Source organism: Pogoniulus pusillus, chromosome 34 (assembly GCF_015220805.1).
Source record: "Pogoniulus pusillus isolate bPogPus1 chromosome 34, bPogPus1.pri, whole genome shotgun sequence".
Lineage (NCBI taxonomy): Eukaryota > Metazoa > Chordata > Aves > Piciformes > Lybiidae > Pogoniulus > Pogoniulus pusillus.
In genome coordinates, this window is record NC_087297.1 from 9,423,712 (window position 1) to 9,441,560 (window position 17,849).

Sequence of the window (17,849 nt, forward strand, 5' to 3'; positions counted from 1 at the left end):
TGAAATAAAAAGATTTTCAGAAGAGAAAAAAAAAAGTTAATATCATTACTCACTAGCCTGAGCAAATATTTTAGAGAAAAAAATGCATCCATTTGCTAATTGCTTCAGTATTGAAAGAGAATATTCAACTTAAAACATTATAATGTAAGTAAAAGTAATTTCTTCTCAAACACTCCTGAAAAGGGCAAAGTAACAACAGAGTAGCTATTTAGAATTCTGTTTACCTGTGAAAGAATGCAATTCCCATTTCTACAAGAATGGTATCTGTTGAATTTATTGGTGTTAATTGGAACAAAAGACACTGCCAGATGTCAACAAATAGCCAAATTCTATTCTTTGATAAAGAAGAGCAGGTAACAGAAAGTAACTAAACAGAAAATAAATAACCCAGCTCTTCACACTTCAGTTGTGTAGATAACTATAAGCAAAATTTGTGTATCACCTGGCAGCAAGGCTTTTGCAACCAGGCAAATATGTAAACTCCATGTAAGTATTAAGAAGATGAGACTTATGAAATCCACATAGTAAAACAAGCGACATGTCACGGAATTAAAACTGTGCAAAAGTTACTTGTTGATACACATGTTCTGTATTCTGAACACTGGCAATAGGAGCAGAACTGAAGCATTTTTCTCACCAAGACAGGTTTTAAAAATCAAAAATTTAGCCAGCCATACTTCAGCCCTATCTTTCATCATACAGGAAACTGATTTGATAGGAGAAAACACAGTGCTATTGTTCCAAGTTTTAAAAACCTGCAGGCCTGTAGTGCTTCAACAGTCTGATCAGTCTACACTTAGCAGTAACATTCAGCAAAATTAAAAGTGTTTTAAAATAACTGTTTGCACACTGATAGATTTATTTTTCAATTATATTTCTTTAAGAGTCGTTAGCCTTTGTATTTTCTACTTTCCATCAATTGAAGATCAAAAGAGTAACCTTGACTGAGGACGTAACCACGCAATAAATGCTGACTAAAATTTCACTTTAGGTGATCTGCTGGAGAGCAGTTCTATGGAGAGGGACCTAGGAGCCCTGGTCGATAACAAGCTACCTATGGGACAGCAATGTGCCCTTGCAGCCAAGAAGGCCACTGGGATCCTAGGGTGTATTAAGAGGAGTGTATCCAGCAGATCAAAGAAGGTTCTACTCTGCCCTGGTGAGACCTCATTTTGAGTACTACATAAAGTTTTGGGCTTCCCAGTTTAAGAGGGACAGGGACCTGCTGGAGGGGGTCCAGCAGAGGACTACATGGACTGGAGCACTGCCTGATGAGGAGAGCCTGAGGGACCTGGGGCTGTTTAGTCTGGAGAACACTGACAGGGGACTTATTAAATGTTTATAAGTATCTCAGGGCTAGAGGGGACAGGCTCTGCTCACTTGCTCCCTGGGATAGGACAATGGATGTAAGCTGCAGCACAGGAGGTTCCACCTCAATGCAAAGGGAATCTCCTTGACTGTAAGAGTCCCAGAGCACTGGAACAGGCTCCCCAGAGAGGCTGTGGTGTCTCCTTCTCTGGAGACTTTCAAGGTCTTTCTAGATGCATTCCTCTGTGACCTGGGCTAGATTGTGTGACAGAGGGGATGGACTCTATGATCTCTTTGGGTCCCTTCCAATTCCTGTTCCTCAAAATTTGTTCTTCTTGTCTCTGAGTTTCAAAGGAGAATTTTAGACTATAGGAAGGCAAGCATGAACAGCTGCCTCAGAACATAAGGCATGAAAACATCACTGCAGAACAGTATCAGTGAACAGCTTGTAGATAACACACTATCTTAACAACACATCTCAAAACACCAGTCTTAACTACAGTCCTGTCATTTGTAAAGAAGGTTTAGAGGGCTAGCATAATCTCCTAAAAATATCCAGCAACACTGTATTAAAATAAAAACATTCAAGTTACCTAATATTAATCCCACCATTGTACTCAAGTATCCGGTTCCACTACCCAGATTTAGAAAAGATAATCCAGGCTGAAGCTTCAGTGCTTCCATGACTTCAGAATAAATGCAAGGTGCTGACAAGTGTATATTTCCATGCTTCCAGGCCAAGTCTTTGTAAGCATTGTCCCTGTACCCTTCCAGATAATAATCACCACGATCAATCGCTCTGAAGGCTTGCTCCACGCTCTCAGTGCGAATGTATTGTGCTTCTTTCAAGTTATCAATTAAGTCATCGTTGTCTTCTCCAGCACTCACAGCTCCTCCCATGCTGAATTGCAATGATAATTCAATTAGTTCTCAAGACACATTAGGAGGAGAGCATTCCCCAAAGTGTAACTATGTAATGGATCCTCAGTTCTTGCAGAAGGACATCACAACCGAACCCTGGAAAAGAGATATATTTACACAGCTTCAGTTTCAAAGTAGAAACAAATCTACAACTATTTGAGGGCAATATAATATGGTTAGTATTGGATCACTTCACGAAGAACTAAATATTAGCTGTTCTGACTCCTAATAATCAAAACTCTGCCCTTCAGTTTAATGCAATCTCATTCAGCTTACCTTTAGTATGTTAAGTCAGGCTTTCTGCATTACCAAACCCCTCAGTGTAGGGGTTTACAGACCCTGAAAACACTACAGCACTAAGAACCAATCACCATAGTACAAGTGTCTGCTGGAGACAGCAATTGCCGTTGGATTAGCTCATCCAGAAAACTGAATTTCCAACAGCAGGTGGAACATGTACCAGTTTAGTTGCATTTGAAAGAAACTGGGTTTACATTCTGCAGTCACACTGCAGTGAGAGATCAAGCCAAGTGACTGAGGACATTCAGGAGCTACTTGTCAGATGTTCACCTTTGAGTTGAAGCATAATAATAGTGCAGACAACTACACATTGCTGTATTCTGGATTCACAACAGGAAACCCTTCTGGGCATCTCAGCTCCTTCTAATGCCTGCCATAACCACTAGAGGAATATCAATTCCCTAAATATCTAGAAGTTTCAACACCTTGCTGGCTCTTACATGACTTTCAAGCTTCATGAATTCTACAAAGCAAATTCTCCTCAGAGCAATTCCTTGAGATTTGTATTTTACCTATATTACACAATCACTCCTAAGATCCACATGTTAAAAAATTTAGTGCTGCATGAATTATAATAATGAGTTTTGTTACAAGTTCTAGATAAACTAGATAACAAATAAAAAGAATAAAACCAAAGCCACCCCAAAACCCATCAAAAACCAAACAAGAGAACAACCCCAAACCAAAACACACTCACCCCAAACTTTAGCAGCACTGCTGAGTATTACCTTTTACAAAATTCCACCTTCCCCTTCAAACAATGTCACCTTTTATTGGAGAATGCTCTATTGCAATTCAGCAGATTCCTGCTTTTCACATGCCCGTTTGTGAATCCCTGACTCACAGATTTGCACAAACAATCCCAGGTGCCCACAGTCATTTAACCTATCAGAATGAAGCTGGCTCTCAACTTTAGATTGTGGGAACCACCACACAACACGATTCTTATGGTTAAGCACTTGAAACAACAAACCTTTTTCACAACACAAAAGAATATTTACCCGCATTTAACAACTCCCTATCTAAACCAGTACTAGCTTCAGGACTTTTTATGGAAGTAAAAAATAATCTGTAAAAATATTCCAGCCCTGCTTGCATGGCTGCACTTGCACCATAACTGGAAGTTCAGTGAGCTACTGAATCAAATGATACCTAACAAGTTAAAGGATACATGCAGTGACTGAAGTATTAGTTTTGCCGTCTTGTCATCCTAAAAAGATAAATTATTCTCTTGGGATATGTATGGAAATAATTGTAACTAACCCTGAAAACCTAAGAAGTGAGCTGCCCGAGGACTAATGCAGCTGCTGCATCAGGAAAAGAAGCATCACTGCCAGCCCTGCCTGCACACTGCATTCACTGTCTCACACCAGCAGATGGAGAACTTCACCAGCAAGCTACACTCCACTGCTGAGCAGGCAAGTGAACACACAGCACAGCTCAGGTGGAAAAAGGTTGATCTTTTCCAAGCCTTACCATCTCTACGAAAAAACGTCTTCACTAGCAGCACATAAAATTGCCTTCTTGTAAATACTATTCTCTAACTTCAATGCACTCACTAGACTGCAAGAAAAAGAAACATTTTCTTCAAGTATTTTGTAGTTTTATATCCCTGGTATTATCTAACAGATAAAGTTAGTGCACCATCACAAGACTTTCTACTTGTGATCGCCCACAACGTGTTTCACCTTTGGCATCTCGAAGGTGACAACAGAAAAAGTTTGGTACACAGCAAGATACTACGGGAAGCAGGGGAGAAACAGTCTCCTCTCAAGAACAGGAGACTTAATGCACCAGAACTCAGTATCTAGCTAAAAGCTGTTGAAGGTTGTGTCGTATTCTGGGTGCACTGATCCTTGGTTGGAAAAGGTGACATTAGGCAGGGGCAAGCAGTGAGATTGTTTGCTTTTGCTTTTCTTTCATTAATCAACTGTGGTGCTCTACAGCTCTAGCTAAGCAAAAGTGCACTCAAGTGGAAAGTATTTTTCTTTAAAAACAGAAAGACACCACAGGACGTTTAAGAAATAGATTTTTTTCCATGAAAAGCAAAGTCTTGTGCTGCAGAGAAATATTGCTATTTTACTTTCCTCCAACGCTTTTATGTTGAGAAGCTTTTCCCTTATGTAAGTGAAATTACTTGCTTCTAGCAGAGGCAATAGATGTGTTAAGTCAGATACATTTTTTACTATTTTAAACACACAAAAGAAACCACCTCATAAGCTATTTTAGTACAGCTGCACAAAAAGGGCGAGTTAGTCAAAGCTTCCTGTGGTAGCTAACCCAGGACCAAGACAAAGACAGCAGAGCACGCTATGACAAAACTTTTACACAGCTGCAAAGCTCACAGAAAACATACTGTGAGGCTCACATATACCTAAACTTCAAAACACTGCTCCTGCTCTCTGAACTCCTTATATTTACGTCTTCCACACCAAAAGGTATAGACATTTCAAATGAAAGATGAGTGCCTAAAGTTAACAAAATGCAGTTAATTGTTTAGCCTTAGGAATCTCTCACAGATAGCAACAAAAATTCTAATTTAGGGGGTAAACTTTTAAGTCCACTGGTTAAATAAAGACAACTGTTTCCCAAACCACACTTCCTCGTGATTTGCTTTTACAAGTTGGAACATTTTATCTTGGAGTTTCCTATACATGCAATAATATGACATGTCAACATCCTTTCCCATTTCTCTGAAAATCCACACAACTACCACAATAATTCTGACTTGTTTCTGACCTAACTTGTACAGATTTTATTGAAATACTTTAGCATAAATAACTTGGATTTTTATTAATCGAACAGGTGCTCTCTGGTTATGTGAATCTAAGAAATGTTGGCAACTTCAGTTGCCCGTCCTTGTCCTAACCAGCAACTCCTACAAGAAAAGGGCTCCAGTTTTAGTTTAGCTTCCCTTTTCCTCCCAAGTATTTTAAGTGCTCCCAACTGCCGAGCTGAGTGTAAAACTTCAGCTGGACTCTTACCAATCAATCCTTCTGTGTATTCAATCTGAAAGGCAAATAAATGGTAACATTAGCTTCACTAAGCAAAGGCTGGATACATCCAAAACACTGACTTGTGTCCTGAAGAGCTGTAGCAGTTGACTATGAAAATCTGAATAAACTGTGGGACAGAAATGCTTCAGAATGAAGTTGCTACAAATAGTTTTAAAACTTTTATACATAAGCCTTGCTGCTAAACTGCCACTAAAAGCAAGAAAGAGTCCATGTGCTTTGGAAAATGAGCTGCTATTTTATCTGCCTTCTCTGCCACAGCTCTTTTTTTGGTCACTTCAAATGATGTAGAAAGAAGGCAAAGTATTCTTTTCAGAATACAGTATACACTACTTGGTACATCAAGGAAAACTCTGCAGGAAAGACTGCATGTTTTATAAGTCTGTACTTCAGACTCATCTCACTCAAAAATATTCACTCCTAACCTACTGTTCAGCTGATGACTTCAAGAAGCTGCTCAGGTAACAAAAACAAGTACAGTCAGCTTTCCAATGTAAAGCACTCCACACAGCATACTTCAAGGTTCTCTGTAATACAGCAATGGAAGAAGGAGCAGACCACAGGATTAACGTTAAGAATGTAAACAGCTACAACTACTGACTTAACCTGAAACGCAGTGACCTACTTGAGCAGAAATGTTTGTCGAGTCTGATGTAAGCTTATGCCTTGATCCTCCTGTTGAGGCCCTCAACAGCTGTTTATACAAGACTGCAGGTGTGTTTCCTCCACCTCCAGTCACCTGAACACACCAAACAGCATACATGGTACTGCACTATCTCAGGAGATGCACTAAAGCTTATGGCACTCCACAAGTGCATGAGCAGCAACAAGCACATCAGCACAGACAGCATGACCAGACTGAGTCTTGGTAGTTACACAAGGGTGGAATATTGGGACCAAACTTTTCACATATCTATGGAACTTCCTGAATTTTTTCTTAATTTCTTGGTTCTGGTGGTTTTGGGTTTTGTTTGGGTTTTTCTGGTTTGTTTGGTTGGCTGTTTTATTAGATAACAGTTTTGTTGGTTGTTCACACAGGCACAGCACTTTTTTTCTTTCTCTGGACTGAGATACATATTTGTTTTACTCATCTGAAATTCTATCTACCCTCTTTGCACAACAGCAAGGATCAAATGCAGAAAGAAACATTTTCTATATACCAGTTCTATAAGTCAGACCTGTTTTCAGGTATGCTAATAAAAAACTTTTCAAGTCATTACCTTTTGTTATGAAGCAAAGAATCACACAAGTTTCCTGGATAGAACTTTTAATCCATAGCTCAACATCACAGTCTGACTTTGTTCTTCTTGCTGCTTAAGCTCTGGACAACCAAAATACATTTACAAAGCTGAGCCTCCCAGGCTGCAGAAGCAGTTTCTTCTTCCAACAAAGTCTCCCACCTGTGACACCACAAATTTGGCTACTTCACCAAAAATGGCTACTTCAGAGAAGGAGAGTTTACCAAGATAGCTAGCAGTGTAGTTTGCCATTTTGAGCTCAAAACTCCAGTACAGGATAGTTTTTGAAATTTAAAGGTGTAGATCTACACCCACTATGCACTAAAGCAGCCCTGTACTCTTCAGAGAAGAAGTTCTCAGCTGTGCATTCTATTTAGGGTTGTGCTTATGATTCTGCAATAGTTGTCGCTATGGTCACCACAACAGAGCCAACTTCAGTGTTGACATCCTAGAATACCCTCTGGGCCACTAACTGACCTTTCTTAATTACATCCTGCAAAAACTCCCAGCTGAGAAACAGGGAAGCTGTCTCACTGCCCTACTTTACTGACTCATTAATCACTAGCGAAGAATATGTTGGTCATCTGCACAAAACAATTTTCTCCCCACCTCAAACAAAAACAATTGGGGATTTTCATACCTACAAACATTCTGAACCTAGTCATATTACAAGAAGCTTTAAATTGGGACCAAGCACAGAAATACTCTTAAAATTATTTGCTATGATCTAATTTCACAGTGGTTTAATTTATCCAGTATCTCTTCTAAAATTTGTATTAAGAAATGCTGTTATTTATAAAGTGGAAAAGCCTCCATGGAGGAGAGGCTGATGAAATGATAATCAACTCTGCAACAGTCTGATTAGCTCATCTTTGCAAAAGTCTCGTGAGATTTGAAGCACCTGACATTACCTGCATGGAAAATGTTACTTGGCACCAGGCATAGTTTGTCAATTACTGACAGGCAGTATTAATAACCATTTGCTGCTCAGTGATCAGAACCAGCTCCTTCTTGTATTCTGCAGTATGAAGAGAAGTGATGATAAGAAAACCATGTAAGTGCTTTGAAATGAATTTTCCAACCAAGATGCTCTTAGCTGGTATCATCAGAGGGGGAAAAAAAATGGAAAAGTAGAAGAATTTGTTGTGTCAGTCCAGTGATAGTGCCTAAAAATGCATAATTCTAAATTATTTCAATAATTTCTGAGAGCACTGCTAACAGCTAAAAGGAGTCTGAGTACCTGATTGGCAAGGACAATGGTTGATGTCTACGACTGTGTATGACATAGCCTGAGTTGCAGAATCAGACTCCTCCTGGTAACAGCATTTGATCAGAGCAGCAGGTGTGTTTGGGATATTTTTTTCCCCCCACAGCAATAAGAGGTCAACAATAGCTGCCAGTTTGTTACTTAACATTAGAAGCCAGCTATATATAAACTGGTGATTACATGACAAGGTTGTACGTATACTTTTCAGTGAATGAACAGTATCTGAACGAATTCCATGTCCCTGTAGTATCCCATCAGCTGTAGTTCCCACAATTAGCACCGATTCTCTACCCACACCAGTCAAAAACATGTGGTGGTGCTTATTTGCAAGACACTGCATAAAATGGTCTCTTATCTGGAGAATCTAAGGGGGCTTAGTGCCCTATTAAAATGTCACTAAATCATCTCCTAAGCAAAAGATGCCAGTTAACCCCAAAGTCCAACATACAGAAGATCTCCTAGTGTTTCTCTTACAGCAGAATCCACAAAGGAACCTGGCAGTTCTCTTCCAGCAGAGCTTTTGAAGGTCTTGACTTCTGAGAAGTATGCCTACAGCTCTGCCTATGGCCAGACTCCAGCTATTTTAAGTCCATCCAGTATAATCTAGTCCAAGACTACTGGTTTATCACAGATGCACTGTGAGAACAAAGAAAGATGAGAAGCCTCTCGTCTTTCAGACCTAACAGACCCACAGAAACAGGAGGTACCACATAATAGCAGCTTGCTCACTGGCAAGACTAACATATCAGTGCTTCATAAGACAGATGAATCCGTGATGCCTAACACATACAGATGTTTGATATTCACTGAGTCTGTATCATGCACCTGTTTCCAGAAGAGAAACTGCTGTCTGTGCACATATATCACAAGAGATAGTGAGCTACAGTGACCAGGCTGCAAAACTCATTGCTACAATACACAGCTTTGTGCAAGGCTATTTGACAGAGAATATTCAACTCAAGCAGGTTTATATAAGCCTTAACAGTCAATGTTTAGAAGAGCTGTAGAGAGATGATTAAAAATGAAGCAAACAAACACAATTTTTGGAATATCTAATTCTGTTCAGTCTTAAAAGGTAAAAGGCATACAGGTGACAACTACTTCCTGCAGATTTTAACATTACCCTGGTCATAAGCCACTGAGGTTGCCTGGGGAGAAAGGACATGCCAAATACTCAACATTTTTAAAACAGAACCTGTTGCTCCTCATGAAAGGAAACACGTAAGTCTGTGGTGACCAGATGACGACAAGCCACAGTAAAATGTGATGGTTCTTTACTTTCACTATCACCTTCACAGAGCAAATAGCTAGGTGAGGGGAGGGGGAAGAGGGAAGAGGGGGGGAGGGAAAAATCCTCCTTTATAATGAAACTCAAAGCAGGTTCAGTCCAAGAACCAAAACATAATTTCCTCACCTTCCACCACAAATGTAATTTCTGCAATTCATAGCTCTTAAACAGATCAAGTCACAGCTCCTATAATTTCAAGTAGACAAAATGCGGCCCATGACAAAATATTCACTATTTCAGCCAGTGCTGAAGTTCAATAGTTTATTGCATATAAACATTTCAAGTTAAATAACTCACTTCCAACAGCAACAGAACAACATATGCCTGTTGCCTCTAGCAAAAAAAAACAGAAATGAGGTCAAGTGTAAAAATAGAAGATAGTTACATTCCTGACACTTGAAACCTCATCTAAAAACTATGCATTTACTGCAGTCCCTAAAAAAAATAAAACCATACCCAAGTAAAAAACAAATATATCCATCACTTTTATCAGGCTCCAAGTGCATTAGAACCTTTGGGTTTTCTGATCTTTACAAACATATCTAAAAGCATCAAAACAGCATGCAAAGATCACAGCACAAGCAACTTTTAATCCTGTCTTACCAAAATGTTTACTTTCACAGCTTGAGAATCTCAACTTTTATTATGTGTCCTCTTCTGAGACACTGAACTAAAATTGAAAATATTCGAGTTTGATCCTGTTTATTGTAGTCTTAACGTAGTACAGTGCAGTCTAACAGCATGTTTTAAGAAGTTACTTTATTACTTAGGACTGCAATGCTTAAGAGGGAGGAATGAATAAAGCCCAGTCCTGTTTCCTTCTTATCTTCCTCCAAACAATGATGTAAAACTCTTTCACTGATGCAGTCTTCCAGAAGCATCACACTAGACTCAGCAATTTTCTTCCCGTGTCACTTGTTTACAAAAACAAATGCGCACTAACAGTTACTTTCATCTTGTCAAAGCAAACAATGGTTGTCTACTTGCATCTAACTTTCTTTTTAATCCCCAAACCTCTTCCCCAAGTGCCTCACAGAGGTCCACATCATAATTTGCTGCCTTCTGCCTATGCAATGTACCTTAAAATGACGCGATCCTGTCAATAAATCCTGATTTAAGATGCTTACTTACTACTTACGAAAAAGAGACCAACTATCCCTTCCTGGTTTTTAAAGGCAAGTCATCATTCATCAAAATGCACAAATTAAGCATCAACTAAATCTATTTTAAATGTTTACCTATTACATCTCTACACATGTGCAAGTAACCCAGAAATAAGATATGAACTCCTCAATTTTATCGTTTAAAAGGTTACACCGTTAGTACTGCTCCTACAGCCTGTTCCAAAGTTTCACACTATCATTCCAGCATTCTCCCTGTTCCTGCTGCTATTAAATTACCCCCCTTTGAGGTAACATTTCAAAGTATTTCTTTTTTTAACCCTATCACTTTACTTCATACTTCTGCAGCCAGACACTAACTCCTGCCATGAATTCTGAACCATGCTTGAAAATGATTAAATGGGTTATTTGCCAGCACCTACCTAAGCCTGGTTATGCAATAAAAATCTATTCTGCACACAGCTAAAGAGCAGGGGCACACTTATGGGTGAGGGAGCCCACTGAAATACCCTGAGATCCAGCTCCCCCCAGGGCTAACACAGGAGAACTCTCCCTATCACCACTGGTCTTCCCCCAGGGCACTTTTCATACTTAGAGCTGAAACTGCATACAAGGCTACCAGAATTACCAGGGGTTACAGGGCAAAAACATTTGGGGCTTGCTCAAGTGCTGTTACAGGACGTGAAGAACCCCAACGAGGAAAGGGAGGAATCAGGATGTCTCGGAGAGGAACACGCATGGGAAAACTGAGGCTACAGTGACAAAGGCCACAGGTCACCTGTGAACAGGTTGCAGGTCATTTTGTGTGTCTACCCCCAATCACCACTGCCTGCTCTGTCTGCCCAGTAACCTCTTTTTTGTACCTTTTCCTGGAACTCTGTTCAGCATGCATGTGGGTCTACGTGACGAGCAGAGTCAGATCACAGAGGTCCCCGAGTCTGTTATGCCAGCAAATGAGAAGATGACCTTTTGCAGGTCAGGATGACAGAGAGTACCGAACCAGACCAGCCAGCAAACTGGCAGCATGGCCTCGAAACCAGAGACAAGGTAGACTGCCCAAGTGAGGCAACTGAAGGAGACAGATACCACAGAAAAAGGGAAGTCAAAGTTAGCTGCTAGAGAATCTGTGGTGCTTGGAACTAGCAGCTGAACCCAAATGTCTGTATACAAGAGGCAATGGAGGATAAGCGGATGTGAGAGCCAGTTTCAAGGTAGAACATATGTCTGAAATCCTGTAACTGGAAAGATCCATGCTATATACACGAACATGTTTGCCATCAGCAGACACCCAGCTTGACCATCCAGAAAAGACAGAGTAAGGCCATTGGTCCTGTTTGTGCTTGTAACAGTGCTGTGTTTTCTGTGCTCTGGTGGCCAGCTACATATTTATGTATGTTATGTGCTGAATACATATGTTTGTGCGCTACTCAGACTATGTGCTTAGCCTCAATACTGTCTGGACCTGAGGCCACACCTGCTTGAATTAGGAACTAGAAACACTTGAATAAAACCCCTTATGGGCCTTGTTTAGAAGCCAAAACCAAAATACAAAAGCATAATAAGTTTAAAATGTTTCTATCACTATTGCTTCTCTGTTGCCAAGTGTGAATCAAGTACTACTGCAAATATGGCTCTGAATTTATTATTTACTTATAGTACTAACAGCAGATGTGATCTGCTGAGAATATTTGGAACATTTGAGAAAGATTCAGAGACCATTCATACAAATATTTCACCAAGAAATGGAACAAGAGAAGCTCTTATTGCTTATGTTGCAGCTGTGCACTTGAACAGCTCAAGTTTATCCATCTCATCAGATTTTTCTCAGTCATACAGGGCACATTTTTCCACCTGGGAGATGTAGTTTACAGACGTAACACAAGAGGCTGCTACAGTCACATAACCTGCCACAGATACCATGAACAACTCCAGTCTATCCAGACCTTCCCAGAATGGAGAAGTCAAATCCTGCACAGACTGCTTCTGACAATTGAAGTACTCCAGAAACATCACAGAATCTCAGGAAACTCAGCAGCAATCAGTCTTAGTCATAACGAATACATAATTAACTGAAGTAGATAACAGAGACTAAGGCCTATGGGATTTACAATGCTGCAACTGTCCGCTCAGCAGAAATCATAAAGAAACTCAGCAATTCAGTTCTGTCGACCTCCTCTCTTGAAACAATGTCACATTTTGGAACCACAGCAAAGCACAAGAAACTCGACAGCAAGTGACTACACAAAACCCCCATGCTTCATTCTCAAAAGGGTAAAAGGGAGAGTTTTGCAGACAAACAGCAAGGCCATATGTCCTCAAAAAGCCAGTAGACCCACACCTGCCAGAATCCAACACTAGCAAGTGTAAAAAGAACTCGAGTGTCCAGCAAAAAAAATCAGATGGAAATCAAAGCCTTTAACAGCAAGCTGATGTCCTAGCAGAAATACCTCACTGAAGTTATTAGTACTGCTTTGCTGAAATGAAGCATTTCTCTCCTTTCATGGAGTTCATTCTCTCAGCAATGCTAACTTTGATACATTTTTGCTGTGTCTCTATCATGTGAAAACAACTGTGTTGAAAAAATGACTACCAGGACAGTGGCTTCAACTCAGTTCTCTTTTTAACTTCAATACACAGAACACTACATGGAACAGCGGTCCCGGCTGGGAGTATTTCTGGACTTGTTCTTTCAATTATTTTTCAAGAAAAGCACATGGTAAGTCCTGAATAGCCACTAAAAACATCTGCTACAGAAATAACACAAATCAATTCTCAGAATAGTAACCACTTCTCATTTTCTTCCAGCCACGTGGTCCTGGTTCCTCTGTCAATATTAAAACAACCATTTATAGGAATTGAGCCCTTGAGCTGGGACAGACACCACAAGCACATCAGCTGCTGAATGAGATTCACTAGTTTCAATGACTACTACTTCACTTACGGAAGCCATACATTGCTGCAGGTATTCCTTTTAGAAGCAGTAGCTCTACCTTTTTAAAAAAAATACCAAAAAAAAAAAAGGAAGAAAGACATGCAAGATGTTCTGTTTGAAATTTAGTTCTTCCCCACTACTGAAGACAACAGGAACTGATGACAAATGCTGTTTGTTTTACTTGAAGGACACTACCAATAGCCATACTTGAAACAGTTACAGTTGACATGCACTGCTGAATATCACAGCATACTGCCTTTCATTACATCTTAGACTACTATTCTGCAAGAACTCCCATTTGACTAACTCCTACTGCTAGATCTACAAAAGCATCTGCAGACATCCACTGAAAATAAATGAAATCTCCCCACTGATGATGTCTCTTCAAACACAAACCGACATCATAATGTTGTTGCTAATTGTCCTGAAAATAGTCAAAGATTGCTTCATTTGCCATTAGAAACATGCATCTATCAAGCTAATTCCTAGGGGAAAGGAAGAAATAGTCATGACTTCTGACAGCTTTCATAAGCATTATCTATTTGGAAATTATGCAAAGAAAACTTTTTTAATAGTAACAGCAAGCCTTGGATACCAGCAGTGCGACTCAGGTGCTCCAACACAGACCTCCAGTGCTATTTTAGGTACTATGAGACCTTGGCCTATGATACACCAACAATTAGCATTAACTAACACAAGAGAGAAGTCTTCTGCCCACATCCTGTCCTTGCCTCCCAGCAAATAAGCAAGAAGAGCTGCTGCTGTTGGGTGATTCAAGACTTCTACAGAGAATAAAAACCACATAAAGCTAAGGGATGTGTCCTTTGAAAGGAAATCAACAGTAAGGACTGGAAAAGCAAATGGAAGTTAGCACAATACTGGCTAAGGACTTGCAAAGAGAGAGGCCAGAAGAACAAACTTGGAGACACTCTTGACTCAGAACCAAATGTGCAGTCCACCATCAGCAGGCTCTAAGAACTCTCTGGAAAGGACCTCGCTCACTTTGACCACTCTGCCTCACAACTGGTTTGCTCTACATGCAGTGTGTGCATACAATCTCCAGTAAAGCATGGGCAAGGACTGCCCCTTCTCTAACTTCTCAGCTACCCCTGCTGCAACTTCTCCTGCCTGCCGCATGTATTTTTTTAACCTCCCAGGAATGCAGACCTTAATAAACCTACCTCATATTTAACAGCTCCATGCTGACAAATCAGGCACCCTGTAACACCTTCACAGAAAGGTCGTTCATGCAGAATTCCAAACCACTTGCTCTAAGACTATTAGGTTTTAAACTTTAAATTTTTGTTGTTAGATTCTGGACTATTTACTCAAGTTTTTGAACACTAATTCCACTTATCTTCTTTTATATCCTAGAAACACTGCAAATCCAAAACCACCTTTTGTTTTGCAACTATATGCTGAGCACACTACTTTGACAAAATCTGGAGTGAAATGCAGTACTTCAGAGAAATGCTAAGCTTCAATATTTTATGTTACCTTAACAACAGTCACAGTATCTTTAATCTCCAACTCCATGCAACTCAGAACTCTATGTTCTGTACTTGCAACAAATTAGATCCTCACATCCTTTGTTTGCAAAACACTATATAGAAGAGCCAGAACTACAAAAGTAGCCTTCATTAAGTGTATCTTCTAAGCAGAGAGCTTCAAGTCTTCTGCCACAATGCAGCCCTCTAACCAAAGAAGCAGTTTATTCCTCCTCTATGGTCACATCCTCACTCTTACAACTCCTCCACATGAGAATACATCAGAATCTGTAGCCTGAGAGTTACCATGGCGACTTCTGATGTCACTTCTGAAATATTTTAGGGTTGTGGGCCTTGAGGTTTTCACTTCTCCCCCCACCAAACTGCTCAATGATGATCACTGTTTTCTCCTCACAATGAAAAGAAACTTTTATTTTTGTGCTTCAATTTAAAAAACTCACAAAATTAGTTGAGAAGTCATATTATCAATTGCAGTCACAACCTACAAGTGATGGAAACTGCAGATGCTCTCTAGATACAAACTTCCAATACTTCCTGCTTTATGAAACAAGTTCCTTAGGTTAAACTGACACTTAAAGATGCCTTAACTTTTAGTTTACTTTTACTTCTTACTTTCAAGGCTTCAAATCAACTTCTGATCAAGTAAACTGAAAAAGAAATGAAAAAATGCAGACATTATTCATCAGGATTTCAGGCTCCTTGGGATTAGTTAACATCACTGTCATCATTGCAGGAGCAACACCAACTCTGAAATATGAAATATGCATAATGTACTAGGACACAAAGGACAGAGGACTGACACCACTGTTCTGAATGGCAGACAGTTAATCTTTCAGTCCTGAAAAAGACATTCAGCATTCTAAGCTGCTGCAAGCTCTACCCCTTCTTCAAGGCCCAGAAGTCCTGCCCAATGGTCTTACACAACACAGCAGCAGCAACTCTTTTAGGAGCCTGCACTGAGCAGGCCTGAAAGCTCACATTAACATCCAGTGCACACAAATAAGTTCCAAGGGAACTGGAGAACAGTAGTTATTTCCTGATGTTTTCATGTAATTACACACATAACATTTATTATAAACGACTTCATTTTATTCCCTAGAACTCCATATGAAAAAGAAGTGGAACAGTATTATTACATTTCTGCAAAGACACTGAAAGAATTATCTAGAGATAAAAAATCCACAGCTCTTGGTTGGAGAAGATGAAGCATACAGATCAACTTCCCACCCTACTGGAAGATTCCTAGAGTGCCTTTAGGCCAGTTACACACCTGATTATTCACTTACTAAACAAGATGACAGGTATATTCTTCCCAATTTTGCTTTGAGCAATTTACATTCTAGATAGGTAAAACAAATAAATGATAACATGAAGTCTGCACTGAAGAGTGCCAAGTCCTGTAGGCTTCAAGGCACTTTTCTTATGCAGAGAGCTAACTAATGATCAGCTACCAAGCATCAATTTCAGTTACAGGGTAAACCAGCAGACCTCTGCTGAAAACGTGTACAAAGCAGGAAATCTGAACAGATACATTTAAAGACACTTCCAATCCAGAAACAGTGGCTTTATTCTCAGATGATTCCCACCATGCACTACCTGACTATTTTAGAATGACTTCAAATGTATTTGTTTGGGGGAACTGTTAAAACTTCTGGCACAAATCTTTTTGGAATGTTGCAGGGAAAAATCACATTTTCTATAGAGTTTTGGAAGCACCTTCAGGAGAAGTAACTTGTACTCCTACCCATGTCTTGCAGGAGGAACTTCAAATTTTGGTTTTGTGCTATGTTTTTTTCTTTCAAGTTTGCCTGAAAAAAAAAAAAGACTCTTTAAAGACTTGCCTAAAGCTTCAGAGTACACACTTACCACCTCAAAGCAACCACACTTTTAAGTTTACAGAAACATAGTCAAGTGACTGCTGTGGTATGGTCCAGTACAGGCATGGAAAACTAGTATATGTTTGGCAGTCAGATCCTATTCTTAGTCTCCTATTTGGCAGCAGTCTCTTCAAAGAGAGCTTGAGGCAGCCACTGACAGGCAAACATAAGACTAAGCAATAAAAATCACCAATCTGCCAAGATGGAACTATAAAAAATGGCAAGACTTCATAAATTTATAAATAGAATAGTGCAGAATTGAAACTGGCTGGTCAAATATCTAAATCAAGTCACCACATGAAGCGTGAGACTGAATGAAGAAAACCCACAAAGCAAGCCAAGTAGGAGAAGCAGGCAGATTCTCACAAAAATTCTCAAGTGAGGATTAGTGGTTATGCAGCAAAGGAACCTAATTCTGCACAGACCAAGGCATAGCATTTGGTTATCCAGTGCTGTCCATCACTGCATGCTTCTTGCTGTGATTTCAGGTCCTTTTCCTCACTGTAGACCTCCCAACAACATTCAGTTGTTCTTCTTTGTATTTCTGAAGGACATTGACTGTTGTCAAGAACATCTGGCCAAAGCCCTTATTGTCACTCTCTGACCTCACTCACGTACTTCTTACATTCCTATCACTGTAATACTTGGTCAAATGTTCAAACACCAACAGCTCTGTTACATATTTGTCTACCTACACATCCAAAATCTTTTCAAAACTTTCCCAACAAATCAGGAAGGAGACAGCACCATTTACCCAAGCCTTTAAGAGATGGGGGAAGAAAGGTATCACACATATGATGATTCACTTGCAAATTACATTTACAAAGGCATTCTCACAATACAACCTTGTCATTTGCTAACTTGAAGCATTACATCTTTTGCGCCTTAAAAGCACTCTCTGCAATACAGAGAGCATTTAGTCAAGAGGGATCTGGTATCTTCATTAATTAACTGATATGCTGACTAGCCTTACCTATGTCTCTTTTTCTCAGTGTACTGCTCATTATCAGAAGAAAACTTACTGCGTTGCTAAAGTCTGCAGTTCAGCTGTGCTTGACTTCTTTGAGACAGGAGT

At 39.8% G+C, this 17,849-nt stretch overlaps 1 protein-coding gene across 3 annotated transcripts in view; it reads right to left on the reverse strand.

Moving 5' to 3' along the window:
• The window catches only part of PCMTD1 (protein-L-isoaspartate (D-aspartate) O-methyltransferase domain containing 1), a 37,231-nt gene that overhangs the window by 17,502 nt on the left and 1,880 nt on the right, over positions 1-17,849 (reverse strand). For 2 of the 3 annotated variants that reach the window (XM_064170460.1, XM_064170461.1), the window contains exon 2: positions 1,902-2,325. The exons of the other annotated variant lie outside the window; for it this stretch is intronic. In XM_064170460.1, coding sequence (XP_064026530.1) covers positions 1,902-2,208 — 307 coding nt within the window. In that variant the 5' untranslated portion in view covers positions 2,209-2,325. The remainder of the gene's footprint in view (positions 1-1,901; positions 2,326-17,849) is intronic. 3 annotated transcript variants of the gene reach the window in all.